Source organism: Bacillus rossius, chromosome 1 (assembly GCF_032445375.1).
Source record: "Bacillus rossius redtenbacheri isolate Brsri chromosome 1, Brsri_v3, whole genome shotgun sequence".
Classification (NCBI taxonomy): Eukaryota; Metazoa; Arthropoda; class Insecta; order Phasmatodea; family Bacillidae; genus Bacillus; species Bacillus rossius.
The window spans coordinates 376,415,831-376,442,441 of NC_086330.1; the positions used below are offsets into that span (position 1 = coordinate 376,415,831).

Sequence of the window (26,611 nt, forward strand, 5' to 3'; positions counted from 1 at the left end):
TTAATTAACAAAGAAAAAAAAGCCCCAAAATTTGCTCTTCAGTAATAAATTCTATTACCTAAATCATTTCGGTGTATTTTGATGTATATATAAATATTGCTATTTAATATAATCAACATCCGCCCTAGACCACACAACACAGCCCCATGTCACTCGTAAGTTTCAAGAATCAATCCAGATCTTTCAGCGCACAGACTATTTCCTTTACAGTCGTAATGTCACAGTCTATGATAATATATTTATCACGTGCATGGTACTGATGAAAAAACACGTGACTACTGCGGAACGGCCACCATCTTGCACCACTGTCACACATGGCTAGCTCAGGAAGCTGTAAACTAGGCAATGGACATGGTCAAAACAAAACATAAATTGTTGCTGCCAAGTGGTCATTACACGCAGTGACTTGTTGACCGTTTTGTCTAATTGGCTGTATATTATGAGGATTTTATATGCCAGACAGAGTATGTACAATTTAAATAAAGCCGACGACAATGTTTTTGTTTGGCCGTGCGCGAATAAAAGTAGGTATGTTCTTTGTTTATGTGTATACGGTAAATACTAAATAGTGTACTAACAGTTCTGGAATGTATGTTTTACGAATATAGTACCTACACTACTGTTTTAAAGCAAATGAATCAGGTAATTTTTCAAATATTGCATGATTTTGTTTTGATACCTAGGCCTACTGTAATCACGTTTGAATTTTGTTTACTTTATCTGCCATGTTTGTTCAAATTATGATTTTACCGTATTTTCATTAACTTTTTTTTTTTTCATCACCATGTAAATGGAAATCTTTTTTCTAATTAATGTCTTTATATGATTTGCATATGTTATTACGTTATTAGTAATAACATGCAAATCATATAAAGACATTACAGTAGAATCTCAGTGCTAAGTACTTACAGGGACCTCCAGTTTTTGTACTTACATACATACATATCATCTTTACAAAGAGAAAAAAATATATATAAAAAAATAGCTACAGGAAAGACGCAATGCCATATGTATTCACAACTGCGACTTGCTTTTTCCCCTTGTCTAGTTCTCTGAGTATATCCACTTTTTCCTTAAGCGTGAATTGCTTTAGTTTCTTTTTATCTCCAGGATCATTCATATTGTAGCACAAATACAATGCGGTGTCTAAATAACGTAACCTGAAAATAAACTCAACAATAACAATAAACAATCCCGGCACAGACAGTATTTTTAGCGTAGCGTAACACTTTTGTCTAAATAATGAATACTTCTCTCACACTGCCGTCTTTCGATGTATCGAATGGTGTTGTGTTGCTCACGTCGCATACTACGTACAGTATAATCCATGGTAGTGCGCGCAACTGTTTGTTAACTTTGTTTTGAGAATTTTGAGGTTAGAAAATACGTTCCGGTGGTATTTGTGTATCTTTGTTCTACTACATTAATCATTTAGCTGGAAATTTATTTACCAGTTTAAGTAAATTTTGGTGTAGTAATGCCATGCTACTAGTAGAATTTATACGTTATAGTGAAAATATGATACTTTAAACTGAAACCGTTTTGCATGGCGAAGATACGATTTTTGGCGTGAACTTAAAAAAAATACGTTAAAGTGAAATATACGTTATATTATGGTACGTTATTGTACCGGTATTCTACTGTACATTTTTATTAAATTACGAGTTCTTTTTCAACTAGAGCAAACGAACTTCGGTAAGCAATTGAACTTTCGTTTGGCTCGAAATATTTTGCAAAAAACGAACTTCGACAGATGAAATTCTTACCGAAATCGAAAATGAAAGTAGCAAAATTTCGATTTCGGTTTCGGTATACCGAACATTCGCATAACCCTATTTCTCATACATTAAGTCATTTTTGAGTCCGGAAACCTAGATTTGGATTCGAGGGGTGGATGTAGGCACTCTTTGAGAATCGGACTAAAGAAATTTGAGATTCAACCCATTACTAGTTAAAAATAAAATTTTTTTATCAATACATATATAAGTGCATGCATAATTCATAATAGCTTTGGCTGGCGTTAGTACAAGTAGCAATATTTTTAGGAAAAAAATAGTTGTGAAAACATTTTTTTCCGCATTTCCCTCATGCAACACTTTTTTTAAACCTGGGATCACATGTTTCTGGAGTTATACACAGTTTAATAGGTTTTCACACTACGTAGTGTGCATAATGGAGTGTCTATGTAATTCATATCACTAAAGCTACCAGCACAATTAATTGGAGTTGGTCAAAACAAAATTGTAAGATATTTTTGCTGGGGGTATATTTATATTTTTTGATGAATCATGTTACTGAGAAAAAATTTTTGTTTCTAGAGACTTAAGAAAAGCCATACATAAGTTAAAAATTCCACTGAAATCAATTTTAGAACTGGGGAAATTATTTTTTTGTAAGTATTGTTATGAGCGCAAGGACTGCAATACACGCCAGGGCAGAAATTTATAAGGAAAAGAGTTTGATGGCTGTAGTCGCTGGCAGATAGATCATGCGGAGGTTCAGGAGGCAGTAATTACCCGCGGTCTTAAGTGGCTTAAGTGATGCAGTTAGAAGGCGGAGCGTGTGGCATTTTAAGTAAGCTGTTTCCATCGCTGTAAATTCGCATCTTCCAGCCGCAAGATACAAGTTTGTGATTATAATGCAACTCTTACTTATTGGTTTAGCTTTTGGTGGTAAAAACCATCGTATTATATTCATTTGTATTGCCTAAAGGTGTCCTGTTAGATTTTGGTAATAAAAGTGTTACATTTAAAATTAATTAAATTACAAATATAGGTGGTAGATTAAAATTGGTTTATGTTTGTAAATGTTTTAAAAATTCAAACCAAGAAGAAAATAAAGTATATAACAATGTGTGAAACGAACACGAGAAGTGAAGTGAAGTGAAGGGAAGGTGTGTGGCACGGTGTGACAGAGCAGGGCAGCTGCGTGCTGGTGTGTGAGGACCGCCCGCCGGAGGACCAGCCCGACTACCCCCCCCTCTCCCTGGTCACGGCCGGCTGGAGGGGGGCCACCTCGGCCCGGGCCTACGTCTCCAGCCCCGACTGCGTGCGCTACCTGCGCCTGTGCGGCGCCGATGTGTCAGACTACGGTGGGTCCCAGCACTCGAAAGTCTAATTGTTTGCATCACAGACAGGAAACTAGATGTCTTTGAGTATTAGAAAACTATTTGGTATTTATGAATTAGTTGATACATATTCTTTTCAACATTTCAAATCAAATATTTTTTTATTATACGTACTCATTATAAATGCGAAGCCAAGAAGATTTGGCAAATATTGAGATTTGTTTTCTAAAACGTAGTACAGTGAATTCTCCGGGACCAACAATTTGACACTACCATATAATTGGGTACTATATGGAGAGATTTAACCAACTTGTCACAAAATTATACTCTTTGGTTCTACTATTTCCAACACTAATACAGTGAGTATATTGTTCTGGAAACAATATACAATATTTTAAATCAAATTATAGCGATCAATAAACTGGTACTTATAAAATACATTACGAAAATATGGAAAAAAATTTAAGTAAAATGATATAAGAGAGAATATTTTGCATATTTAGGTGTAATTTTTATGCATTTATTTCAAATATTTGCTCAGTTCAATATGATTTTTGACTGTTTTGTTGGAGCAATAAAAAATGTTTTGCCATCTATAATTTCTTGCAGGTTTCAACACCTTTAAGCATTTTGTAGCAATAATGCTGACACTTTATTTTTAATACTTAGGGTGATCACAGAGTTTACTATGGCATAGACACAAAGAAACACATATTATATTAACACAGGGCTGCCACCACTTTGAAAACAATATCCTTGATTGAAATGTGAAATATCCTGTAATATCCTTGTTTTGAATATGATATATCCTGTAAAATCCTGTACATTAAAAAATACAAAAAAAAATGCAATTTTTATGAAAATTACTCGATCATAATGTACGTAACTATATTTCAATCAAAACAATTCAATTTTTAACACTTTATACAAGTATTTACACACACACACACACGCACACACGTAGCCTACACTTCACCACTGGCAGTATTTAAATATCACTTTTTCACATGTTTTTCCCTATTCCTCATTTCTTCCGTTGGCTGGAATTCTGCCATATTCTTCCTAGAAGAGATATGCAACAAAGCATTTAGCATTGGTGATTCAAGACATGACCTGTGCGCTGTCTTGATAAGGTTGAGCTTACTAAATATCCTTTCCACCCCTGCATTGCTGTGTGGAAGAATAAGCTTTGCCTTTGCAAGTTTACAAAGCAGTGGAAAACATGTTTTCCGATTAATTTCATACTGTGACAATTTATGCTAGGCCTGCCACCAAATTGGGTTCCTAAATCCTCGTTTCAGCATTTAAAAATCCTGTAAAATTTATAGCCGTAATTGACATCATTTATTTTTCGCGGTAATTTTAAATATACATTGCATTCCAAAACATAATTTAAAAAAAAATCAAATGAATGTAAAAAAATTTTTTAAGATCTGCCACTTACATTACAAAACTAATAGTTGGTATCACAATAATATGAAAAGTACGTAATTTAAAAATTTCTCTTCAGTTAAGGCTTTGGTGCTTTTCTTATTTATAAACTATAAATACATCCATGCAACTGAAGTTATTTACAAGTATAAAAAAAACAAATGTATTTCACATCATTAACTAGCTACTTTTTCATGTTCTGTGCTCTTTTCTGCATCTCGTCAGTGGGCTTGAAAGCCAGACCTGCAGATGTTCTCATTATGCAATGCAACAGCGCATTTAACATTGGTGATTCCATTGACGATTTGTGAACAGTTTTAACCATCTTGAGATTGCTGAAAACCCTTTCCACAGCAGATTTTCTCCAGTTGCAGCACCACTCAAAGCCATTACTTTGTACAGATGAGTTTCAACAATCTCGGATGGAAATAACCTTGCAAACACTACAACCTGCCTAGTGACTGTAACATCAGTTGATTCATCGATCATCAGTATGAAAAATTGTATTTTCATTGCATAGGTAACATAATCTGCAGCTGATGTACCCAAAGATTAAATAATTATCTGGCTAGTTTTAGTGAGAGAACAAGGGAAGTTTCTTGCGATTTCACTATCTGGAAACATGCGGGACAAGTTTCGTGAAATTATCACCGAGTTTCACAGATAAATTGTTTGCACAAACGAAGTTCGCCCATAACAGTTCCGCATCAATTATTTTGTTTGGTTTGGTTACAAAACTCGTCAAAGAACAACTCTGATCAGCAGCTCGATGGTTTTCCGCATGAACTTGCGTCTTCAAGCTGCCCTTTGTCACGTTCAGTTCCGAGTTGCAAGTCGAACAAACGGCGGAAAATTCTGTTTTGCCACGCCTCAACCATTTCAATTCTTGCTCCCATTCTTTACAATAATGCTGTTTATAAAGTGACCTGTCCGGCGAAGCCTTTCGTTTTTTCTCCATCACAATCAGCTATGACCAAAACTACTACTTAAATCACATAAGAAGTTTGTAAACAAATGCCGCACCTGAAACATTGTAATGGCAAAAAATACCAATGTTTACTGACGCCATGACACTTCTAGCGTTTAACTCAACAAACCAAAAACATTTCCCCCGAAACCATAGATATTGTACTTCATGAAACGATATGTGGGAGTATATGTTTTTGGTTTGTGGTTAAACGATTGGAAGTTCCATGGCGCTACACCTAATGTGAATGTTTGCTTTACTGTTGGATGCTTGTATGGTTTGACAACTTCAAATAGGTAGTTGAATGTAAATATTTACACGAACGAAATTCAAATATGAAAATATCGGCGAAGCGTCGTAAATATCCGTGAATGTCGCCGTTTATCCGTTAGTCCGTTTTAAGCTTCAAATATCCGTGAAAACGGATAATATCCGTAAAAACGGCAGGCCTGTATTAACATATTTTTTGCCAAATCAATTTTATATTTACAGCACTGTTTAAAAGTCGGACTTTTGTTTGTTACTGTAAGGTTCTTCAGAAAACAATAAAATGGCTGCCATCATGATAGACACACGACATCTTGAACAGATAGAGTGTAGTGGTATCAAAACCCTCCATGATCAAACCCATTACTGAATATAGTGTAATTTATCTTTATTTGAATACTTAAAAAAATTATGTAATATTTATTAAAAAATTAGAGACAAATATTTAAAGCCGTTTATAGTTTGTAACTCATAGTTTAAAGATAATTAATAGCCTAAAGTCACTAAATTCAAGATAGCAAAGACAACCGTTAATCATGTAGACAAGCTTAATATTTCCAGTTAAATTGTAAATGAGTAAGAATATTAAAACAGTTACATCCCTGTATTTAAAAACTTGGATAAATTGTTCTAATGTGACATAAACATGTATGTATTACTGAGGTAATTTATGCAGATGACAAAATCCATGTTTGATAATATGCCCACTGATTTATGGATGCAGTTTAAGGGACAGACTTTGTATGTTATATTGAATTGTACGAATATGAAGATGGCTTTAAAGAGAGAATTCACTGTACGTACATTTTTTATATGTAACATATAATTTGTGATTGTGATTAAAAATGGTAAAAAAAAATACTGTATTTTAATGTATTGTATCACTTAATTGATTAAACCGTTTTCAAATAAATTAAAAATTTTTCAGTTTAAGAAAAAGCATTGCCAATTTTTTTTATTTTCTTGCATTTTATGCCACTATATTGTGTGTGTATCATCTCATGTATTTTTGCACTTGTGAAGTGTGGAAAAAAAAACTTTTACTATTTTAAAATTTGATTCACAAAATATTATATATTCATAAATAATTTAATATTCATTCAAACAAAAAGAGCAGGATCGCAGAAGCCTACTTGCAACCAACACTTTAGCATGGTGAAAAGGACCAGTTCTACTAAATGTGTACATTTGGGATTTGAAACGTTCCAGAATTAGGTTGTGGGCCAACTTGTGCAGGGTTTGTGTTCTACTTTAATATCCGTAAAATTATCCTTAATTGAATAAGGGCCCTTAAAAAAGTGTTTAAATTTCATTTAGAAACCTGAACTCCTTAATAAAGACTGATTGAAAGTAGATAGATTCAGGTATTTTAATCTTTTGTTTCCGATTTTGCAGGAAACAACGTTAATGTTGCTACATGATTAGAAGTTATACTTAAAAAGTATTTCAAATTCATATTGTGTATTTTGTATCTCACTTTTAAAATAAAAAATGTGTGTTTTTTACTGCCTTAATTTGAACTTATCAATGTAAATAATAATAAAATTAAATGTTAGGGCTACAAATTTCAGATAGACACTATGCTTGGGTTACATATGTGTTTCAGATATAATATTGGACATTAGGGGCTTATCTTTAAGAATCGAACCAACCAACAAAATTATTTTTTACGTGAACTTTTCAACATTGTTTTTTTTTTGTCGAGGGAGTTTTCAACCTCTCGATAGCGGTGAAGACTTAATTTTTTTTTTATTTGCAGAAAAAGGTGTGAACCATGTTATGTATATTTAGCCAGATGAATCTATTTACCTTGAGTCATGTCATTGTGCACGGTATGAGTATGAAATGTGTTGACGTGGTTGTGTGCAGAGGTGAAGAAGGCCTTCAAAGACAAGTCGGCGAGCGAAGGGGGCAGCAGGGACGCGGAGGCGATGCGGATGGAGGTGGATGGCTTGGTCTGTGCCCCAGGGGCCGGTGATGGGGTGCCACCGTAAAGTGGGTAGCAAACACCATCCTCGTCACAATGACTGGTTAAGGGTCGGGAACGCAAGTACTCACAGGTTAGTATACTTCACATTTTGCAAATGAATGAAGTTTAGGGTGCATAAATTTTGTTTCAGAGGTTTATGAGTCGCTAGGATCTTGTATTCAGAGATTGAGGACTTAGCTTCGTGTTACGGTACCACCACTGTGGACGTCTCGGTTACTGGCCGTAGGTTTATCTGTTGATTGGCGAGGCACTGAGCAACATCTGTCAAGTAGCGCTACGGCTGTCGGATATCACTGCTGGTTCAGGTGGTCGTGGTATTTCATGCTCCAGCGCCGCCCCAGTCTCCTATAATCCCTACAGTTTTCACTCTTAAAGCCAAACCACCATTCAAATAGTGAACCAAATTAGTGCACACTAACCGGAAACCCAACTTCAAGACACCTGTAATTGTCCATGCTGTGCTAAATACCAACCCTGAACTTCATTTAGCAGTGGATGGACACCCAAACATGTCTTATTCAAGGTGATACCATCGTATCTCAGAAAACCTGCTATTCCACCTACTGGAAGCAGAGTATTGGCCTCTCAATGATTAGTCACTGAGCAGACAATTAGTCACGACTGTTGTCTTTAGTACCTTAATACAGAGACTCAAATTAAATATGTTGAGGCAGCAATCTCTGATTATTATCTCTCTTGCACCTTCACATCATGAGCACTGTATATTTTGTGTTCCTACATCTTAACTACAATCTTTCATATTTCTCTCCACATTCTAATTTTTTTTTAGAGCTGAGCCAATATACTTGTTCTGATGTACCAAAACAGGCTGATGATGTCAGTATCGTAAATTTTGATGCGAATTTGAGATGGACCATAATTGCCACGTTTAGCGGTCTGAACAGTAAGTTCCTAGTTTTATTACATAATGAGTAAATGAGAATTACTTTAATAATGACTTGTAAATATTTTATGATGAAAATAATAATACAAACGTGTGTGCATAAATACAGCAGTACTATCCTGACCCCAGAACCATATTTTTCATATTGTTCAACTTTTTCTAGATTGAAAATACTTCTTTTATTGAAATATTAATATACTAATGACGAAAAGGACACTTGTTTATGTAGGATGTCTCTTTGTGGCCAAAGTAGTTGCACTTCATAAATTTTAACAAGCTCTTGCTAACTTCTTACAGTATAAAGAATGAGTTTATTGTTCAAGTGAACAGTTATTTCAAGTTCATTACTTTGTGCAGCCGTGTACATAAGCCCCAACGGGAGAGGGTGGTGCCGTGATGAAGCGAGTGCTAGGCCTCTATGCATCTTCACCTGACAAGTAGGGACACGATTATATGGCAAATTGCGATATAACATAAATAACACCGTAAAGCATACCAATGCAACAGACAACACCAAAATGCAAGTTAATTCATCATTTAGCACCAAAATATAACTAAACAATGAAATAAATCTTTTTTCATGGTAAAGCATTGAATATAATTTAATAAGGATATTTTTTGTACCAGAATATGTGACCTTAATGGAGTGGAAAAAATGAATATATTGTTTAATCTTACATCTTGTAAAACTATTTTTTTTTTATCCATTAATGATGGCACGTGTTTCAAGCACACAAAAAATTGCTAATTTATTTTTACTTTTCTGTTGTAACCAGCTTTTTGCATATAGCTCCAGGCATGCACACAAAAACTCACCAAAGTTTCATCACAATCGTATGAATGGTTTAGGGATGCATATGGGACAAACACACACACACATTTATGTATATGCATTATTAAAAATTCATTAAATTATTTATAACTTGAGTTTTATGCTGTATGCATAATTAATAACCTACAAACTAAAATTATTTGATTTTGTGAAAGATACAATACATTATGTAGCTAAAATATTTGTTCTGAACCATATTAGAAACTACATCGACCGGTAGGTTTTCTGTGTTTGAATACTAGCTTGTGAGCACCTTGTTCCTGTCATTTAATCATTGAACATTGGTGTTATTAAGTGATTTAAATGTGTTTGTGAATTATTTTTGTTACAATGGTATGTATCACCAACTGATATGTACAGGTATACAATGAACTTTTTTTTGTTGTAATGTTATTTAAAGAATAAAAAATGTTTTGTAATAAAGTCTTATTTACTCTAACAAATTGGGGTATACCACCAGTTATCTATGCATATTCCATCATTGCTATAGGAATTTTGATGTTCTATGCACAAAATCTAACTAGACTTTTATATGTGTATACTGATGAGTGTGTTAAACACTTTCTCCACTGCCCCCCCTTCCCCTCTACTTGCTGTTATGGTGGTAAAGAGTGTTTGGTAGCAGTAGCTGAGTGGGTGGTGAAAATGTTTTGGGATGGTTTAGAATAGACTCACTGAGTAGCAAAATGTACTGCTGGTTGGCAAAGTTGAACAAACCTGAAGAGAGTTCTAGAAAGTTTGAAAACTTTTCGAGATACTTCTTGTATGTTATTTACAAAAACTTCTGAAATATAAAGTAAGCGTGGTTTATCCATGCGTGTCGCTATAACTGCGCAACCCAGCCTTGCCGCCCTATGAGGGTTGTATGTATGGTAGGCCTCCATCAGTAGGGGCTAGGTTAGAAGATAAGGGCGTCAAAAGGGCATCACACCAATGGACTTCTTACGGGAAGTCTGTGAAGCAGCTGGGGAGAAACACCTGAAAATGGTCTAAATGTTATATAATCTTCAAGAAATTTTTTACTAAACTACCAGTTTCTGAAATTCCCAGAATCTTCCAAGATGTTCAAGAATTTTCAAGAAGGTTCTGGACCATCAAAGGGACTTTATGCTGAAACATTCTAGGATGTCATAGAAACAGAGTGCATTATCCTGTTTTGATGAAAATACCTTCCAGCTCAAAAAAATGAAACATATGCATCAACCTTACTTCCTTAGAATGGTAGACTATAATCAATACCCTGACACTGCATGAGCTAGTCTTAAAGAAAGATGAATAGTGAAAGCTTTCATAAAAAAAACTTCTTGTAGAAGTATTACCTTCCATTAAGTTAAAATAATTATACAATCTTTATTTTTGACGGTCTGAAATACAAGTTCCCAAGATTTGACAAAACTGTTCTGAGTGTGATAAACACAGCAAATAACTAAACAATTATCAAAGTTTTTTTTTTTTTGTAGGATTGAAAAGGACGAACTAGATACCATGGTCGGATGTTTTAAGTACATATTTTCTCTTTCTGCATTCCTGGTAGTTATTCATGTGCTGAATCTTCCCTGCATTCGGATGGCGATTTGGAGCCTGCAAACACAACAAAAACATTTTTAGATCTTAAACTTTTGTGGCTAGTACTTTGATTCCAGGTTGAGCACGTAGAAATGGTGCCCAATGTCGCAGCCATCTTCAAGGGTGATCAGGCCTGGTGTTATGATGCATTTTTCAATGTACAGCCATTCTCAGCAGCAGAATTAGCCATATGCAAGTCTGATACACCTACTAAACAGACTCATTCTGATTCGCCAGACCTTCCTCCAACCACAGCTCAGCTGGGAATGGCCCTATAGAAATACTGAACCAGAACACCAGGCCTTCAGTTGTTAACACTTGAAGATGGCTGAGCATACCGAAACTTCATTTCTAAGGCACTGGGAAGCCGAGTAGTAGTGAAGCTAAAATCATTCTACATTGGCAGACGTGGCAAAGTCCTGAAACAGGCTCTAATGCGGGAATGAAACTAGCCAGTGCAGTACAAGAGCACGGGTCTGCTTCGTAGGTGGACGGCAGCATGAGTAATATCACAGCAACTGCATTTTATATTTTCTCTTCCATTTGTTTTGAAGTACACATTGAGCCATACAATTACGGGTAGTACAATTCAACTAATATATTATATATATATATTGATCCTATAAGAGCTGCAGATAATCTGCAAAGTGGATAACACAGATTTGATTATCGTCAAATAAGACAAAATCTGGGCTTCGACTCAGTAAGGATTATTTTGTGTTAGTTAATGCTGTTTAGTGAGAAAAACTCAAAATTTGTTAGAAAAAATAGCCCTACATCATTGTTCACAATAAAATTTGTTTTAAATTACACCATGAAAAAAAATTATATTTTTAAAGAAAGTTAGTTTTAATTTTTAACTCTTACATAAGCAAAATTTCAATTCAAACTACGCAAAATGAGTGTATAAATTATTTATAACCTGATGCTGGAATAAACCTGATACTGGTACAGGTTTTAACATTTTGCCGATCCAATACCGGGAAACCAATGTTTTAAATAATAATGATGATAATAATAATAAAAGCTCTATTACTAAGTTAATAATAAAAAACTATTACCAGCAAATTTCTTTAACTAATGCATTTGTTGCATTTGCAATAACTAGGCATGTGCAAATATGATTTTTAGTTCAAATATGGTTATCAAATTTTTCACGAATACGAATATCAAATTCGAATAGTAAGAATGAGAATTAGAATCCCACTTAAACAAATTTGTTCAAGTCATGTAACTACTTTAGATAATTAGACAAATAATACTAAAGTGAAATGTTTAAATTATGAAATAAATGTTTGTGCAGCTAACTCAACCTAACCAACCAACTAACCTTTCTTCGAGTTCCTATTCGACTCTTTTTTTGACAACCTTCTACTCTACGTAGTGAACCAGAAAATTTTCAGGAAAGGAAAAATATTATGAAAGCCATTGCAATCTATTTTACGAAAAACGTTAATCTTTTTTTAAAACGCTGTATTTGTAAATTAGCGGTTGTATGAGCTCATATTTACATATTTGAACCCTAGTTTTTCAAAAGTTTTTATTGTTAACAGTAGCCAGGTAAATTGTATTTTTGTTCAGCAATATTATAAAAACAATTTTAGCTAATTTCATCTTGAATCTTAAATCATTATTTACATTTTTTTATTTAACTTTCAGCCGCAACATCCGTTTCTTCATAGGTTTATACAACAAATAAGCTGTGCGATATAAATACCCCTTTTTAAATTTTTAATGGAACTTTATAATCAAAAACATATAATAATAAGCTACGTTTTAAATATGCAAAAAATATTAAAAATATTTTTTCGCTACTGTCTCGCTAAATAATGATGGAAAATTTTGTGTAAAAAATTCAAAACACGGCATATTTGTCATTTCACACTTAAAAACATTTATTATTTGAATTATTTTCGTCACACGCACCAGAAGTGAAGGGGGGGGGGGGGGGGGACAACAACAACCATGGACTACGACAACACAAACCACGGACACTCCATTGAGATGGGCATTAAAAGAAGTAATTGTCACATAGTTTCAACGGTGTATAAATTGATAGTCACTATCAGTTTAATAATATTTGCAATTAAAGTACATATTGTTACTGGCATATATAAAAGAAAGCAACCTGCAATTTACTACCTGCTGGTGTTCACGAAGTCTGCGACAATGACTTGACCATTAAAAGAAATGTGACTCAGAATGAAGTGTTAAAGAAACGGGAAGAAAATTGTTAGAAAAAACATGTGATTTACTAAGCAGTCTTTTTTCTTTCTTTATGTGTTTAAGAGGTTACATTTTTCATTTCTGCAACTACGTACTTTTTTTTTGCGTTGCTTTCCCATCCCAATTTTGTGCTTAGTTTCCTGAGCTACGATGGACAGAGATTTTACTTGCACACACTTCCAGTACCGCAATAAATATCTGTTAACTGAATAACATTTTAAAAACTTGAAATTAAATACAGTGAACTCTTGATTATCTGGGTTAGTTGGGACCTACGTCTGCCTGGCTAATTGGGGGGGGGGGGGGGGGGGGGAACCTGTTTCACTGTAAGGGCCACCCTCAGTAGAATTTTAAGAGCACAAGTGAAGTCTTCGTGTACCGTGCCTCAGCTTATTGGAATGTGAACAATACCAGCAATGTGGCACCATGCAGCAACAGGGCTGGGGGAACATGCTAGTCACACCCATTCGAGGCGTGCTTTTCACAGGCCAATACACGATGGATGCTGCAAATGGTGGCTAGTGTTCGAAGTGAAATTTTGCATTTAAAAAGCGTGGGAAATAAATAGCTTGTAAAAAGACATTGTTAGGGAACAGTTGCGTCATGAAAATCCTGTCCTGACAAGACATGAGAATGTGGATTCACACACGTTGCTAGTTCACGGGCATTTACAACCACCGAAGAGGGAAAGCTAACTCAAGACATGGCCACTTGTGCTAACAAAACATGCACGCACAAATTCTGGCTGGTTTATTTTTAGATTTTTCTGGTGTCCCTCCAGCCTACCTGTAATACCAGCCAGTCACGTCTCAATCACAAATTTCCATTTGAAGTCTTAACGCAAGCCTTTGTACGTTTTCTTCTTCGAAACAGTGCAATCCTTCAAAAATATAACATAAAGGTTATGCTTACCCACTTACTTCTTTATAAGTACCAATCAACTTTGAATGATATGCTTGTACTCAAAAAGTATAAGGTTTTTCTTGAAATTATTATGAATACAAGCTGAAGGTTTTCCTTAATATTTTGCAAGTACTATAAGTAGGGCCACGATTATATGGTGAATCGCGAAATTTTCCGTGAATTTATATGGAAAATGTGAAAAAAAGTGATTTTTAAGAAAAACCTCTAAATAACACCGAAATTACACAATACAAGTCCGTTATATTTTAATGTGAAAAGCTTGATAGTCAAGACTTGCCAGGGTCCTGGTTGATAAGCTGGAAGAATTTCCTGCCTTGCATTTCTACGTGCTTCCTCTAATCAGCTTTAGGGCGCCGTCTGGTCAGCGTGTGTGTTAGTGAAGCGGGATGATAAGAGCGACGCTCAATGGTAGTTCTAGCGCGGTAAAACAATAGGCTCTGAACTGGCGCGCAGTCATCTCGTTCCCGTCAGATAACTGTGAAATTTGAGCGGTGACCGTAACATTATATGGCGGAAAAATAAAGATAAATGTGTAATGCATTTCCCTCTGATACTTTCAAGAAATTTGTAACGGGTTTTTTACACCTAAAACTTCGAAGACATGCCTTTTAGCCATTTTATCTCCTCTAAATCCTCTTGATCTGATAGCAAAAGAACCAGTTGGGCATTAACAAATTCTTAAATGCTTTTCGTAAACAGACTCCAGTCGGATATCTAGTGTAGTTTGGAAATCGCGTAGGTTTTTCGTGGCTGTGCGCGGCACACGACTGTAGTTGCCATGCGTCACGCGCCGAGAATGTTGTCCGGCAGGAAGGGCGAGTATAGTTCATTTGCGGTAAAAATGAATACTTTTATGGCCCTGCTAAATTTTTCCATTAAAGAAATTTTGAAGTTTCAGTGATTTTCCAGCAGAAATAATGTTGTGTAACTAACAAACAAATTGTATCAAAACAATTAATGGTAAATGGCTGTCGCGGGGGCCCTTAAAAATTTTTCATTTAACCAGAAATGGACTATACAAACCTGGCTTTCGACTAACGCAGTTTGGAGAAGGGGAGGAAGAATGTTGACAGTTTCACATGCCAAAGGATGTTGAAGGAGGAGGGGGAGATAGACACGATGGTTTGTATGCCTGGGAGGGATGAACCTTGAAGTCTGGACAAGGGAAGGAGAGGTAAGCCGTATGACGTCATGCATCCGCCGCCTGCTGCCGCCAGCCTGTCTAGACGGATTCCCGCGCTCCCACTTACGTTGCACAAGCTACTGCTGCCGTATTTTTAAGCAGAATGTCCTTTTTTTTCCTCTCTTCTTATACGAACATTAGTACAATTATTATAAACCCACACACAATATATGCTGCGTGTTAAATAATGGCTTTTTAAAAACTTTTATTGTGAGTTTTACAACTTTTTCCCCAATTATTTTTGTTTTGGTGCCAAAATATCAGAATTTTTTTGACGGTTCCTGAGAATGTATGGTACTTTTTAAGAGAAAATGTTTAACCATAACATTAAAATGTTGATTACATGTGATTCTAAACAACACAACAGGCCCAGCTGCTATTTTTTATGTCACAATCGTGAAATATATTGTGTAAGAACCATAAAAAAATCGCTTAAAAAACCCATATTTTTTTAAAAGACAAAATAATGACGAAATGTGTGGTTTTAAATGACAAAATCAGGTTCAAAATAAGACCATATAATCTTGGCTCTAACTATAAGGATATTCTTTTTTATATAAATATGACCCATGAGTAAACAATATTGGATTGGTGGAGGGGGTGGGGAAATTTCACAGTTTGAAACACAAGCTTAAATATAAGAAATTATAAAAATGTCATGTCTTAATCTCAGTGCTTTATTGTATTGTTTTCATTAATGGCTAGTCACCCTCATTCCTATTTCTATTTCCTTTTTCCTAAAATAAATGTAGCTTCAGTGAGTTTTCTCAGCTGGACTAAAACTTAATTACATTTTCATATATTCCATAGTGCCAAAATGTGTTCCTCCAATGAATCGCTAGTAAGAAAAAGATGCAGAAAAATTAATTCTGATTATAGTGCACAATACGGAGCTTATGTCTGGAAAATCATGTGTGTGATTACATTGGGTGGTAATGTGAAAGTAATTAATGTGCATAAATCACCACCACGTGTGCTGTGAATGTGAAAGAAATAAGCCAATACTAGTAATGGTGCTCTTCTACTTGTACAAATGCCAAAAAAAATTCACCTGGGTACTCTGTTTACATAGTTCACGTTACGTCTGCCTGAAGTTCCGATGGGAAAATTCACAGACGGGTTCCTGCGGAAAAGCACACATTAATGTGGTTCTCGGAAACGTCACAACTCGGAGCGGACAGGGTGCAGAGGGCACTCACGGCTCTTGATGTGTTTCCGGCGCGGGTGGTTGGGGCAGGAGGCCACGATCAGGTGCTGTCTCCAGCCGTCCTCCCTGGGAGCGATGCTCGTGTGGCACAGCGGGCAGCGAGTCCCTGCGACCGTCGCATCTGCAGCTGCGGACCAGGCAGACTGTGAGGTCACTGCTTCTCGCGCGCCACTCTCTCTTTCCTAGTCATCGCTACTGACAAGGGCTATTTCTAGCATTTTAAAATGCTACAACCCTTGCATTTGTTTATTTATATATTTTTTTTGCCTTTCCCTTTTGAATAACATTATCACAGGATTCTGCTGTAGTAGCAATTACAGGAGAAAAAAACACCTTCAGGGCGTGTCAGACGGAGTCTGTGTGCACCAAAATAGCCTACTGCAGCATGTGCTGTATCACAACACACAACTGATGTGACAGGACTTTAAAAAATTCATGGTTATCAACCTGACACTATGTACTCATGCAAATATTTAAAATGAGATATGTTAGACTTGGAACATCCAAGAGGAACTATGAAAGCTTTCCAGTAGATTAATTTTTTTGTCAAATAATGATATCAAAAACATGCAAATTAGTACAAAGTAATGTTTTTTGTAAAAGTACTCATTAATAGTAGTTAATCATATCTATGTGGCAAAGAAGTGAAAATAATGGTTTGGGAACAACAAGAAATATGAATACAAACTGATACCAAAATGGTTATAAAAACTAAATATCACTGGGATATTAAACATAATAGCATCTAAAAGCCCAAATAACCACAGAGGAGTAAACAAAACTCTGCCGAGGTGAGGCGCGACTTACACGCAGAGTCGTGCGACGACTCGTGTGCCTCCCACTGCTCCAGTAGAACAGCATCGGAACAACGCTCGCACTTCTTGTACTGATCCCGCGTGGTGCAGTCCTCTGGAACAACACGAGCACACAACCATCTGTGGTGACGCTAGCCAAGTATCACTTAACCACGGTCCAAACTATCGCGAGAACATGGGTTGCTGTTAAAACAGTACCAAAGCAAGTCAGATACGTGAGAAATAAGTACATAACTGCTGGTAAACATTATAACTATGTAATTGAGTGTTAGTTGACAACAAAAAAAATGTGCACAATGAATTTTGGCTCTTGTATGCAAAGTTTTGACAATATTAACATCAGTAGTGGACGTGGGGGAAGGGGGGATATATATCCTACCCCAAAGGTGTGAAATATTTTGCAAAATACCGGAGAAGACAGTAAGTTACTGTGTGAGAAGCTACGTCACCTATGGCTACTATTGTAGGCCCATATATCTTTGTGTTAGTGTCAATAGCAATGAATGTAAGTATTTTTTTAATATGCGTGCTCAAAACATTTTTTCAACCCTCTCCCCCCTCCTATGTCCCTCCACCCCAAAAAAACTCCTGTATCCTCCACTGATTGTGGCCATAGGAACTAACACAACATTAACTAAGTTTTACAACCACTGAACATTTTGCTAGTAACAAAATTTGCTGTGGTTGTAGAACTTCATTTAATGTTATCATGATCTAGACACAGTGTTCTATCTTGAATACTTTCTCTATTATTTGCAATAAAAATTGTTTAGCCCCAACCTCAAAGGTGTATCTACCACACTTGAGGATGCACACTTTAGACCATAAGCCAAATGAATGTTTTCAACTTGTTTGGTCATGATAAACCCGCAGCTGAAGTTAGTCTGTGTAATGAGACAATATCTCGGCAAGGTCAGAAACTCACCAACAAGGTGGCGCGACAGGTGAGCGATCTCCACCACTTGCTTGCAGTGCCCGCACCGCGTCAGCATCGGACAGGATCGCCAGTAATGGATGTTGAGACCTTCCTCCGTGAAGGACTCGGCTCTTACCAGGCAGAATATACACATCCTGCAACAACCGCAGAACAAATGAGCAAGGTTTCCAGCACAGCACATAGAACTCAAAAACTTCTGAAATAACTTACAAAATAGTCCCCATCCACTACTGCCAACATTTAACTTTAACACAAAATAGTAGAGATGGGATTTTCGAATCTTGGATTCGTCGAATATACCGAATACTATGGATTCGAGGTGGGTTTTTAAGATTGTTACCCTATATACTCGTGTATTGCGTGCCCTTTTTTTCCTCAAGTAAAGGAAAAAAGTCAAGGATGCGAAGAATAAAAGGTGAGAGGGTGAGGCGGGGAGGCGTTAACTGCCGGGTGATGGGTGACGTTTAAAGGGAAAGATTGCAGGAGAGTGCGTTTCTCAACGCTCACTCTTTCATCACTCTTCATTTTCTCTCTCTATCTCTTTCTCCATTCCCTTTTAGTATGGCCCTCCCCCTCCGCTAATAGCAGGTTCCGGACATGACGTATAAAGTTTTCTATGCACTTCTGGAACATGCAGCACCTTCATTTCATTATTTTTTTATCCCTCATAAACATTACTTTTTTTTTATAAAAATACATTATTTATAAAATATTTGCCAATGATATTTTTCAGCATCTCTTTTGCAATGTTTTCCAGCAAATCTGGAGCTGACACCTTCCCTTGTATGATTTGTGAACCCGCCCTAGTATCTAAAGGCGCTCCCACCGAGACAACAAATGCCAGGCAACATGTTTCCTGTCGTTTCTCCAATAACCGTTTCCACTGCTGTCGCTCATGGCAGGAGACATTTACCTGTTGCCTGCCTGTGTACACTGCTTTCCACACACACTCAGTCATTCGTCAAAATGGAGGAGGAAACTCTGAATTTTTGTTTTTGAATGATGCTGTTGAAAAGCAAAAAAGGAAAACACCAGTGGTGGAGAAGAGAGATATTCTTAGAGAGTATACCACTTCAAGATGATTCCGTGATGAAGCTAATGGCCAACAATTAAATTAAGCACTCTTCAAAAATTTCTCTAGAGTGAGTAAATATTTTGATTAAATTCTATAACAGTGGTCTTAAACCTTTTTTGAATACAGGGCCAATAGTTTCTTTGGCTCATGTATAATTTGTAGTTAATTTGCAATAGTGATGGCCCGATATCCAAAAACCCGATACCGATACCGATATTTCCAAATTTACCGATCCGATACCTGATACCCGATATTCCGATAATAGGCCTATCTCATTTCTAACACTGATTCTATAAAATTGTGGTTCTGGAGTATTGTTAGAGACAATAATGAAAAATGTTAAATATTAATAATACATACTAATGTGAATGTATATTATTTTTATTAATTGTAAAATATTGTAAATTCACATTAAATGAAAGCTAGTAATGAAATTATCATAATGGCCAACAAATAAACTCTCTAAATTCAAGGTCTTAAAAAATTAAATTGTTTTTCAAGGCCCGATAAAGCAATATTCTGGTGTAGGTATTACCTACAGTATGCAAAAAAAAAATATTGCAACTACAAGGAAACAAATTTCAGATTTTTGTGGAGAATGTGTTCAGGTGAAAGGTGATTCATTTTTTTGGTACAAATTCCACCTTCAGAAACAATAATGCTTATGACCCAGACAGCTCTATAGTTCTATACTAACAACACAGGCGGGAGTGTGAAAAATAGGCTAACCTAGCGGCAAGAGGCATGCCGTCTGCCATCTATCGGACTGAGGTGAAAACAACGCTACGTCTTCACACAAAAATCTTGTAGCTGTCCGGTATTAGTCTCTAGTGTATTTGCTTATAATGTATGAATCACGACTTCACGAGTCACTGCATGTACTTAGTCTAGTGTCTCAACTGTAATCTACGAAAAATACCGTCCGAAAAACACAAAACTTCTGTACCCTTTGTAAAATTTAATCATGGTAAACGACATGCTAGAAAGGAAGGTCTTCAATTAGCAAATTTTGTGACCATTGTTTAAGTGTATCACTCCATTTATTGGTGCGAAAACACGTTAAAAATACGTGAAAAGTAATTTAAATAGAACTTTGAAACGTACTGCAGAGTCTATAAAACCACACATCTTTATTTATGTTGTTAACAAAGCACTCAATATAGCCAACATAATACCTTTGCTGCAACTTGCCCTACTTAAACACGTTTCATATTTTAGCTTTTGTAAAACTTACGTAACGTCTTTGTATAGAACAACAGTTGGCGACCATGAAACAACACGGAAAGAAAATGCCTGTTATATCAAGCAGCAACTTTATTCTTCTTCATGTTTACTTACGGCTACACCACTTATTAAATTAAATATCGTAATTATTTTCATTTATGTACACTTAGTGAACTTCCAAAATTCATCAAGCGAAAACATTTTGTGAATATCTGAAACGAATAAATATGAACTGATGACTGGGATTTGTGTACACATGGAATAATTGTACCGTCGCGTCGGGATTCATTGCAGTATCGGAAAGAAGAAATAGGCTTTAAATTGTTTCAGTGGAAAATATGCTTGGAATTACTAGGTAATATGGTGACGTGAAGAAAGATAAATTACGCCCACGGAAAATAAGCTTGGAATTACGGTTAAGGTTATGTAAGAAGTATTATCAAAATATTGCAAGTATTTACCGATGTCCGATATTGAAAAATGTGCCGATATTACCGATCTCCGATATCGAATATCGGATATCGGGCCATCACTAATTTGCTATGAAACAATCAAATCAAACACGTTATGTATTAAAGTAGGCTATACTTTAGGTCTGCGAAGTAAATATAATTTAAAAGTCCATAAAATAAATTTCTGAAAATATGAAGTTATGATCAGAAAATTATATATTAAAACTATATACGTATCATATTTAGGAGAAAAAAATATTTTTGAAGCAAAAAAATTGTTGGCAGGTCGCAGGTTGCGTTATAGAAACATGTGAGCCACAAATAAGGGAATCTGAAACCAATTAGCAGTTTTCAGTACCACCAGAAGTAAGATGTTGGTAATGCTAGGGTATCTATCGGACTACTAGAGACAGCTAAAAACTACTAAGATTTATCTTAAGAATTTATTCTTCCATTACGTTACTTCCCGCCCCCCCGACTACTTCAACCTAAACTAAGCAGCCATTTCTTTCACTGCCATAAGTTTTAAATTTTTATTTTATATTATAGGTGCTGAAAATCCCACGGTATTGGTAACTGCCTGTATTACTCGATAAAAGCTAAGATCTTTTCCTTTGACCGCTCCATGTTGCCCCTGCTTCCCTGCTTCCGGCCTGGGTGGGAGACTCTGCGACAGCTACGAACAGGATTCTCGAAAAAAGAGCGGTGGCTCGACACTTGTCACTCGCGTCGTGCAACATCTGCTAAACCAGCGCAAACACTCGGGACTCTGCTACTGTTGCTGAAATGTTGCCTCGGTGGAAACGCACCTGAACAGCTCAATCAATGTGACTCAATCAAGTGCATTCCAAGTTCCAGCTAAGCTAAAGATTTTCAAATTGACATCTGTCATTCGTGCCAACAACGGTGCACTGTATTGGAAATGGTGACGGACTGGAACCGGTGACGGGGACTCGGGAAGTGTTCACGTCGGCCGGAGTGTCTGCCCTACTTGTCGCCGGAGTCGGGCTGGGAGGTGTCGCTGGGCGACGTTATGACGCTGGCAGAGGACGAGCTGCTGCCCGTCTGGTGTCCCGGGGACCTCTGCTGCTGCTGCTGCTGCTGCTGCTGCTGCTGCTGCTGCTGCTGCACCACTTGCTGCCTGTTCTTCTCCAGGATCTCCTTCTTCCTCTGGAGCCAACATCACGCTTCCTTTCAGACTGTAGGCACCGACAACCTTTTTAGTTTTCCCTTCAGTGATTTTTTTGACATGATAACGTCTTATAAATCGATGAACGCCGGCTGCACGCACAGAAAATTGACACGTTCTGCCTGAGCCGTGCGAGAAAATCTTCTATAATATCAAACAGGTTAAGGCGGGCTTTTTTTATACTAATTGTTCATGATTATGTTTAAACCAATTATTTAAATTAAATTTGCAAAAACTGTAAATACATAATATTTGAAAATTAAAAAGTATGCAATTTTTCATCAACGTTTTCTTATGACGTTATCACGTAAAATTATCGTCCGTAAACCGACTTCACAGACAAACACCCCAACCCCCCCCCCCCCCCTTTTTTTTAAAAAATGTTTTTTAAATGAAAAAGTTTTTATTGAAATGTTCAAATCTGTATATGTAATATAAATAATAATGCAGACACACATGTGTTGGAACGTTAAATTAACTTTGTTGTCCTAGTCCCTTGAAAATTTAAAACGGGAGGTGTCACCAACTGTCCTATGGATCAAGTAATTGTGTCAAGCCAAAAATTTTATCCACAAGACACATGACTCACATTCGGGAATAAACTGTTTCAAATCCTGGTACTGCGATTATTATTATTTGATTTGTAGCAGTTTTCCATAATCACTCCTGGCTGCAATTTTTAAATATTTAAGATGGTTATGTATCATTCTGAATGACTTCACCATTGATGAGTTCAGAAAAAATAAACCAATAATGAAAACGAGTAACTGCATCATATTTCCCCATAAAAAAAAAGCCCACAAACCACATCTTCTAAAGAAATTTTTGTGATTCAGTAAAATAGAAAAAAAAATATTCGATGCACCTAAAGTGCAAAATATGGTCTTTTCATGTCATGCAGAAAAAATTTACACGAAATTCAATTATAACAAATAATCACTACAGTATTACAGAGAGTGGAATAAATGGCTTGCTACTGCAAGGTTCCAAATAACTACTTAAGCATCGCGTCTATTTGGCCACACATACAGTGGGGTCTGTTTACAAAAAGCATTTAAGAATGCACTTGAATAGTTCTGTGTACACATTTCGTTTCTCAAATACTATATTGAGGATTGTGAAAATGGGTAAAACTTTAAGGCATGAAACATCCAGTACAGTTCTTGAAAACACTCAAGGGACCTTTATCATCATTTCTCTGCCATATAGTGTTATAGTCACCACTCAAATTTCATAGTTATCCTACGCACGACGAGAAGATTACGCGCCAGTTCAGTCATAAAATATATTTGCTGTGCAGAAGCGTGTCTGCTAAACGAATAAATCCGAAAACGCAGTAATTGCGTTAAAACTTCTCGAATCAAAATAAAAACACTTTTTCCTTCTTTTGAAAACATGTTATTATTTATTTTAACGTGTTTACGCCACTGTCCAATCTGACGTATTATTCAACAACCATATTTAATATTACAAAAATTTTTAAATTTAATTCAGAGTAATTTTTGGAGCGAATCAGAGTACATTAATTTCTTTATTGACGTGACATCATCTAATAAATCGATGAACGCCGGCTGCACGCACGAAAAAGTGTCCCGTAACGCACATTGTCCCACTACGGATGTCCCGCTACAGATGTGTCCTGTTATGCTAATTGTACGCATGCATGGCATCTCTCTTCCACTCGATTTGACTTTTCAATCATATTTTCGTTGTTTGAATTATTAATATTATGTAATTTAACGATCGTCTAGCGATTTGCAGCCAACAATATATTTTAATTTCCCGCCTACCACTATAAGAAATAAACATGGTGGACTACATACGTTTTTTAAACTCCCACAACCAATAAAAATTTTTTTTATAAATATATAATAATTTTCACTCATTCTTTGTATCCATACAAAATAGTGATAATTCAATAAAAATGATTCAAATTTATTCATAAAAGTATGCAGAGGTAGATTTTATCATACAAAAGATAGAAAAATTTTAAAAAAAAATTTTCTTCCTCAAAGAATATAATATTTTTAATGCCTAAATGGTTTGGTTGCAAAAACCTATTACGGCTCAGTCTCAGGCCGAATATGATATTTCCTTTTCTTCTGGATCAATCATTTCATCAATGTTGTCTTATGACGTCACGTTAAACTATCGTCCGTAAACCGACTTTACAGACAACCAATTTTTTTACTGATGGAAAGCTGGCCGGGAACTGTGCGTGGTCCGACCTGCACGTCGATCTTGTCGAACTCCTGGAAGAGCTGGCGGTACAGCAGGTTGCGCCGGGTGATGTTGTCGTCCGGGGGTAGCTGCTTGCGCACCAGCCGGGGGTTGACCCGGTACACCAGCGTGAGGACGCGCTCCGCCACCTTGCGCACCGGCTCGGCCGGGTGGTGCAGGCCGGAGGACCCCAGCTCCGCCAGCACCCGGCACGTCAGCCCGCTGCGCGAAACATGCCGCTCTCGTGAGACTACTTGTTACCAGTGGCGTAGCCAGGATTTGTGTATGGGGGGTGTTAAAGCGGGGGGTCCGGGGGTTCTCCCCCGGGAAAATTAGGATTTTAAGGTGTAAAATAGTGCTATTTTAGCAGTTTTCGGTACTTAAATTTAAATATTGTAATGGTAAAATTTTTATTAATATTTAATATGAAATTTGTTTGAGTGATGAATAAGAAATTTAATTAAAGATTTGGGCTAAGGGGGGGGGGGGGGGTTTGAACCCCTAAAACCCCCCCCTGGCTACGCCCCTGCTTGTTACGCCAGATACTTACAGCTAAACAAATTTATGAAGGAACTTTTCGCATTAGGCTCTTCATTTTTGTGTAAATAGTATGTTTAAATGGGTGCCAGAGATAATAAAACGTATTTCATAAAATAACCAATTAAAATCTTATCCTTAATATTAACACCTCGAATATTTTTCAACATTAATGTGTAAACTAGTTATTTTGGTATGTTTATAGAGAATCTACATAGAAAACTGCATGAATGGGAACCACTTTTAACAGACAGCTGTAAGTCGCTATTAACTAGGACTTAACTGCTTGTTTGCGGTGATAGGCACAAGATCTACAGCGGTAAACTTTCAGTATGCTGTTCAGCATAGTCGACTCTACCACTGTGCAAAAATTCAGCTTTGGACAAATTTTTCACAGGTTTGTGCCTTTATTATGTCTTTGTTTCCTGGAATATTACTTCTTCCTGCTAATGCTCACTCCGTCCCTTGAACCTTCACAAGATTTTTTTTTGTGCGAGACTATCTTCAAAGTCAAACACCAGCCTCCTGCTCTGGGGAGGGGGGGAGGGGGGGGGGGAGAGATTTTAACGACGAGCGTTAACAGTCAAAGAGAATAGTGTTGTAGGCAACGAAACCATAACAAATTCAGTGTTGCAAAACTGGATGTTTTTTGGGTGTTGCAAATTATTAAAAAAATTGAAACTGATTTTATTTTACAGATTAAGTTTCAAACTATCAAGTAACAAAATCTCAAAATTTTCCATCAAAGAGATTAATGATCTTACCAATATATTAATGCCTAATTCAAGCGAAACTTAGGACTATACAACACACATTCAGCAATTGATTAATCACTTTCATAACACCTAAGTTATTTTGTTGTGCAGATGGTACAGATCACATCAAATACAATTTATTAGGGAAAAAATGGAGAGTTAATAATAAACAATGGTACACCAAAACCCTAAATTATCAACTTAAGTGAAATATTTTGAAAATTATGCTTCTTAAACAACAAACAACTACAATTTTAAAGTGTCCGTGCTCAACTATTTTACATATAAAAATAAAAAACCATGAAATGCGGCCTTAATCACACAGCTATTTGTTATTGGTGAAAATAGCAGCTTACAATATAACAAATTTCATTACAAGAATTAATTTTTGTAAATGGGAGCACTGGAAACAGATAAATAATAAAGTTCTGGTGCAGGACCACGTAGCTAGTAGACAAATATTGTACTTGCGAACATTCGTCTGGCCCTTTTCACACACGGCAGATCCCGTTTCAGAACGTGAACAACGAGAAGTAACGTGATATTCTAAAAGAGCGAAGGATCGGTAGGGATGGCGGTGGTGGAGGTACCTCTGCTTGTCGGTGGAGATGCCGTGGCTCAGGATGAGCTGCTCCACCATCTCGAGCCGGCTGAGGGCCAGCCGCGGGTGCGTGCTGCTGGTCAGGGGACGGCTCAGGTGCACCGGGATGATGTGCAGCTCTCTGCGCCCACAAGCACCAGTGACACCGCGTGCCCTCCACACACACACACACTGCACTTGTTTGGACTTGTAAATACTGCGTGTAATTTAGTGCACAGTGTTTGAAACATTTGAATTTCAAA

The 26,611-nt window shown here is 36.6% G+C and overlaps 2 protein-coding genes across 2 annotated transcripts in view; one reads left to right on the top strand and one right to left on the bottom strand.

Moving 5' to 3' along the window:
* The window catches only part of LOC134528542 (tRNA (cytosine(34)-C(5))-methyltransferase), a 44,487-nt gene extending 34,606 nt beyond the window's left edge, over positions 1-9,881 (top strand). Inside the window, exons 14-15 of the mRNA XM_063362262.1 lie at positions 2,915-3,091; positions 7,602-9,881. Coding sequence (XP_063218332.1) covers positions 2,915-3,091; positions 7,602-7,726 — 302 coding nt within the window. The 3' untranslated portion in view covers positions 7,727-9,881. The remainder of the gene's footprint in view (positions 1-2,914; positions 3,092-7,601) is intronic.
* A 905-nt stretch (positions 9,882-10,786) lies between these two features.
* Positions 10,787-26,611, bottom strand: part of LOC134528543 (centrosomal protein of 104 kDa) — a 40,840-nt gene continuing 25,015 nt past the window's right edge. The window contains exons 10-16 of the mRNA XM_063362263.1: positions 26,359-26,490; positions 24,485-24,698; positions 22,059-22,237; positions 18,305-18,450; positions 17,372-17,473; positions 16,557-16,691; positions 10,787-11,039 (exon numbers count right to left, since the gene is read on the bottom strand). Of these exons, the coding sequence (XP_063218333.1) occupies positions 10,993-11,039; positions 16,557-16,691; positions 17,372-17,473; positions 18,305-18,450; positions 22,059-22,237; positions 24,485-24,698; positions 26,359-26,490 (955 nt within the window). The 3' untranslated portion in view covers positions 10,787-10,992. The remainder of the gene's footprint in view (positions 11,040-16,556; positions 16,692-17,371; positions 17,474-18,304; positions 18,451-22,058; positions 22,238-24,484; positions 24,699-26,358; positions 26,491-26,611) is intronic.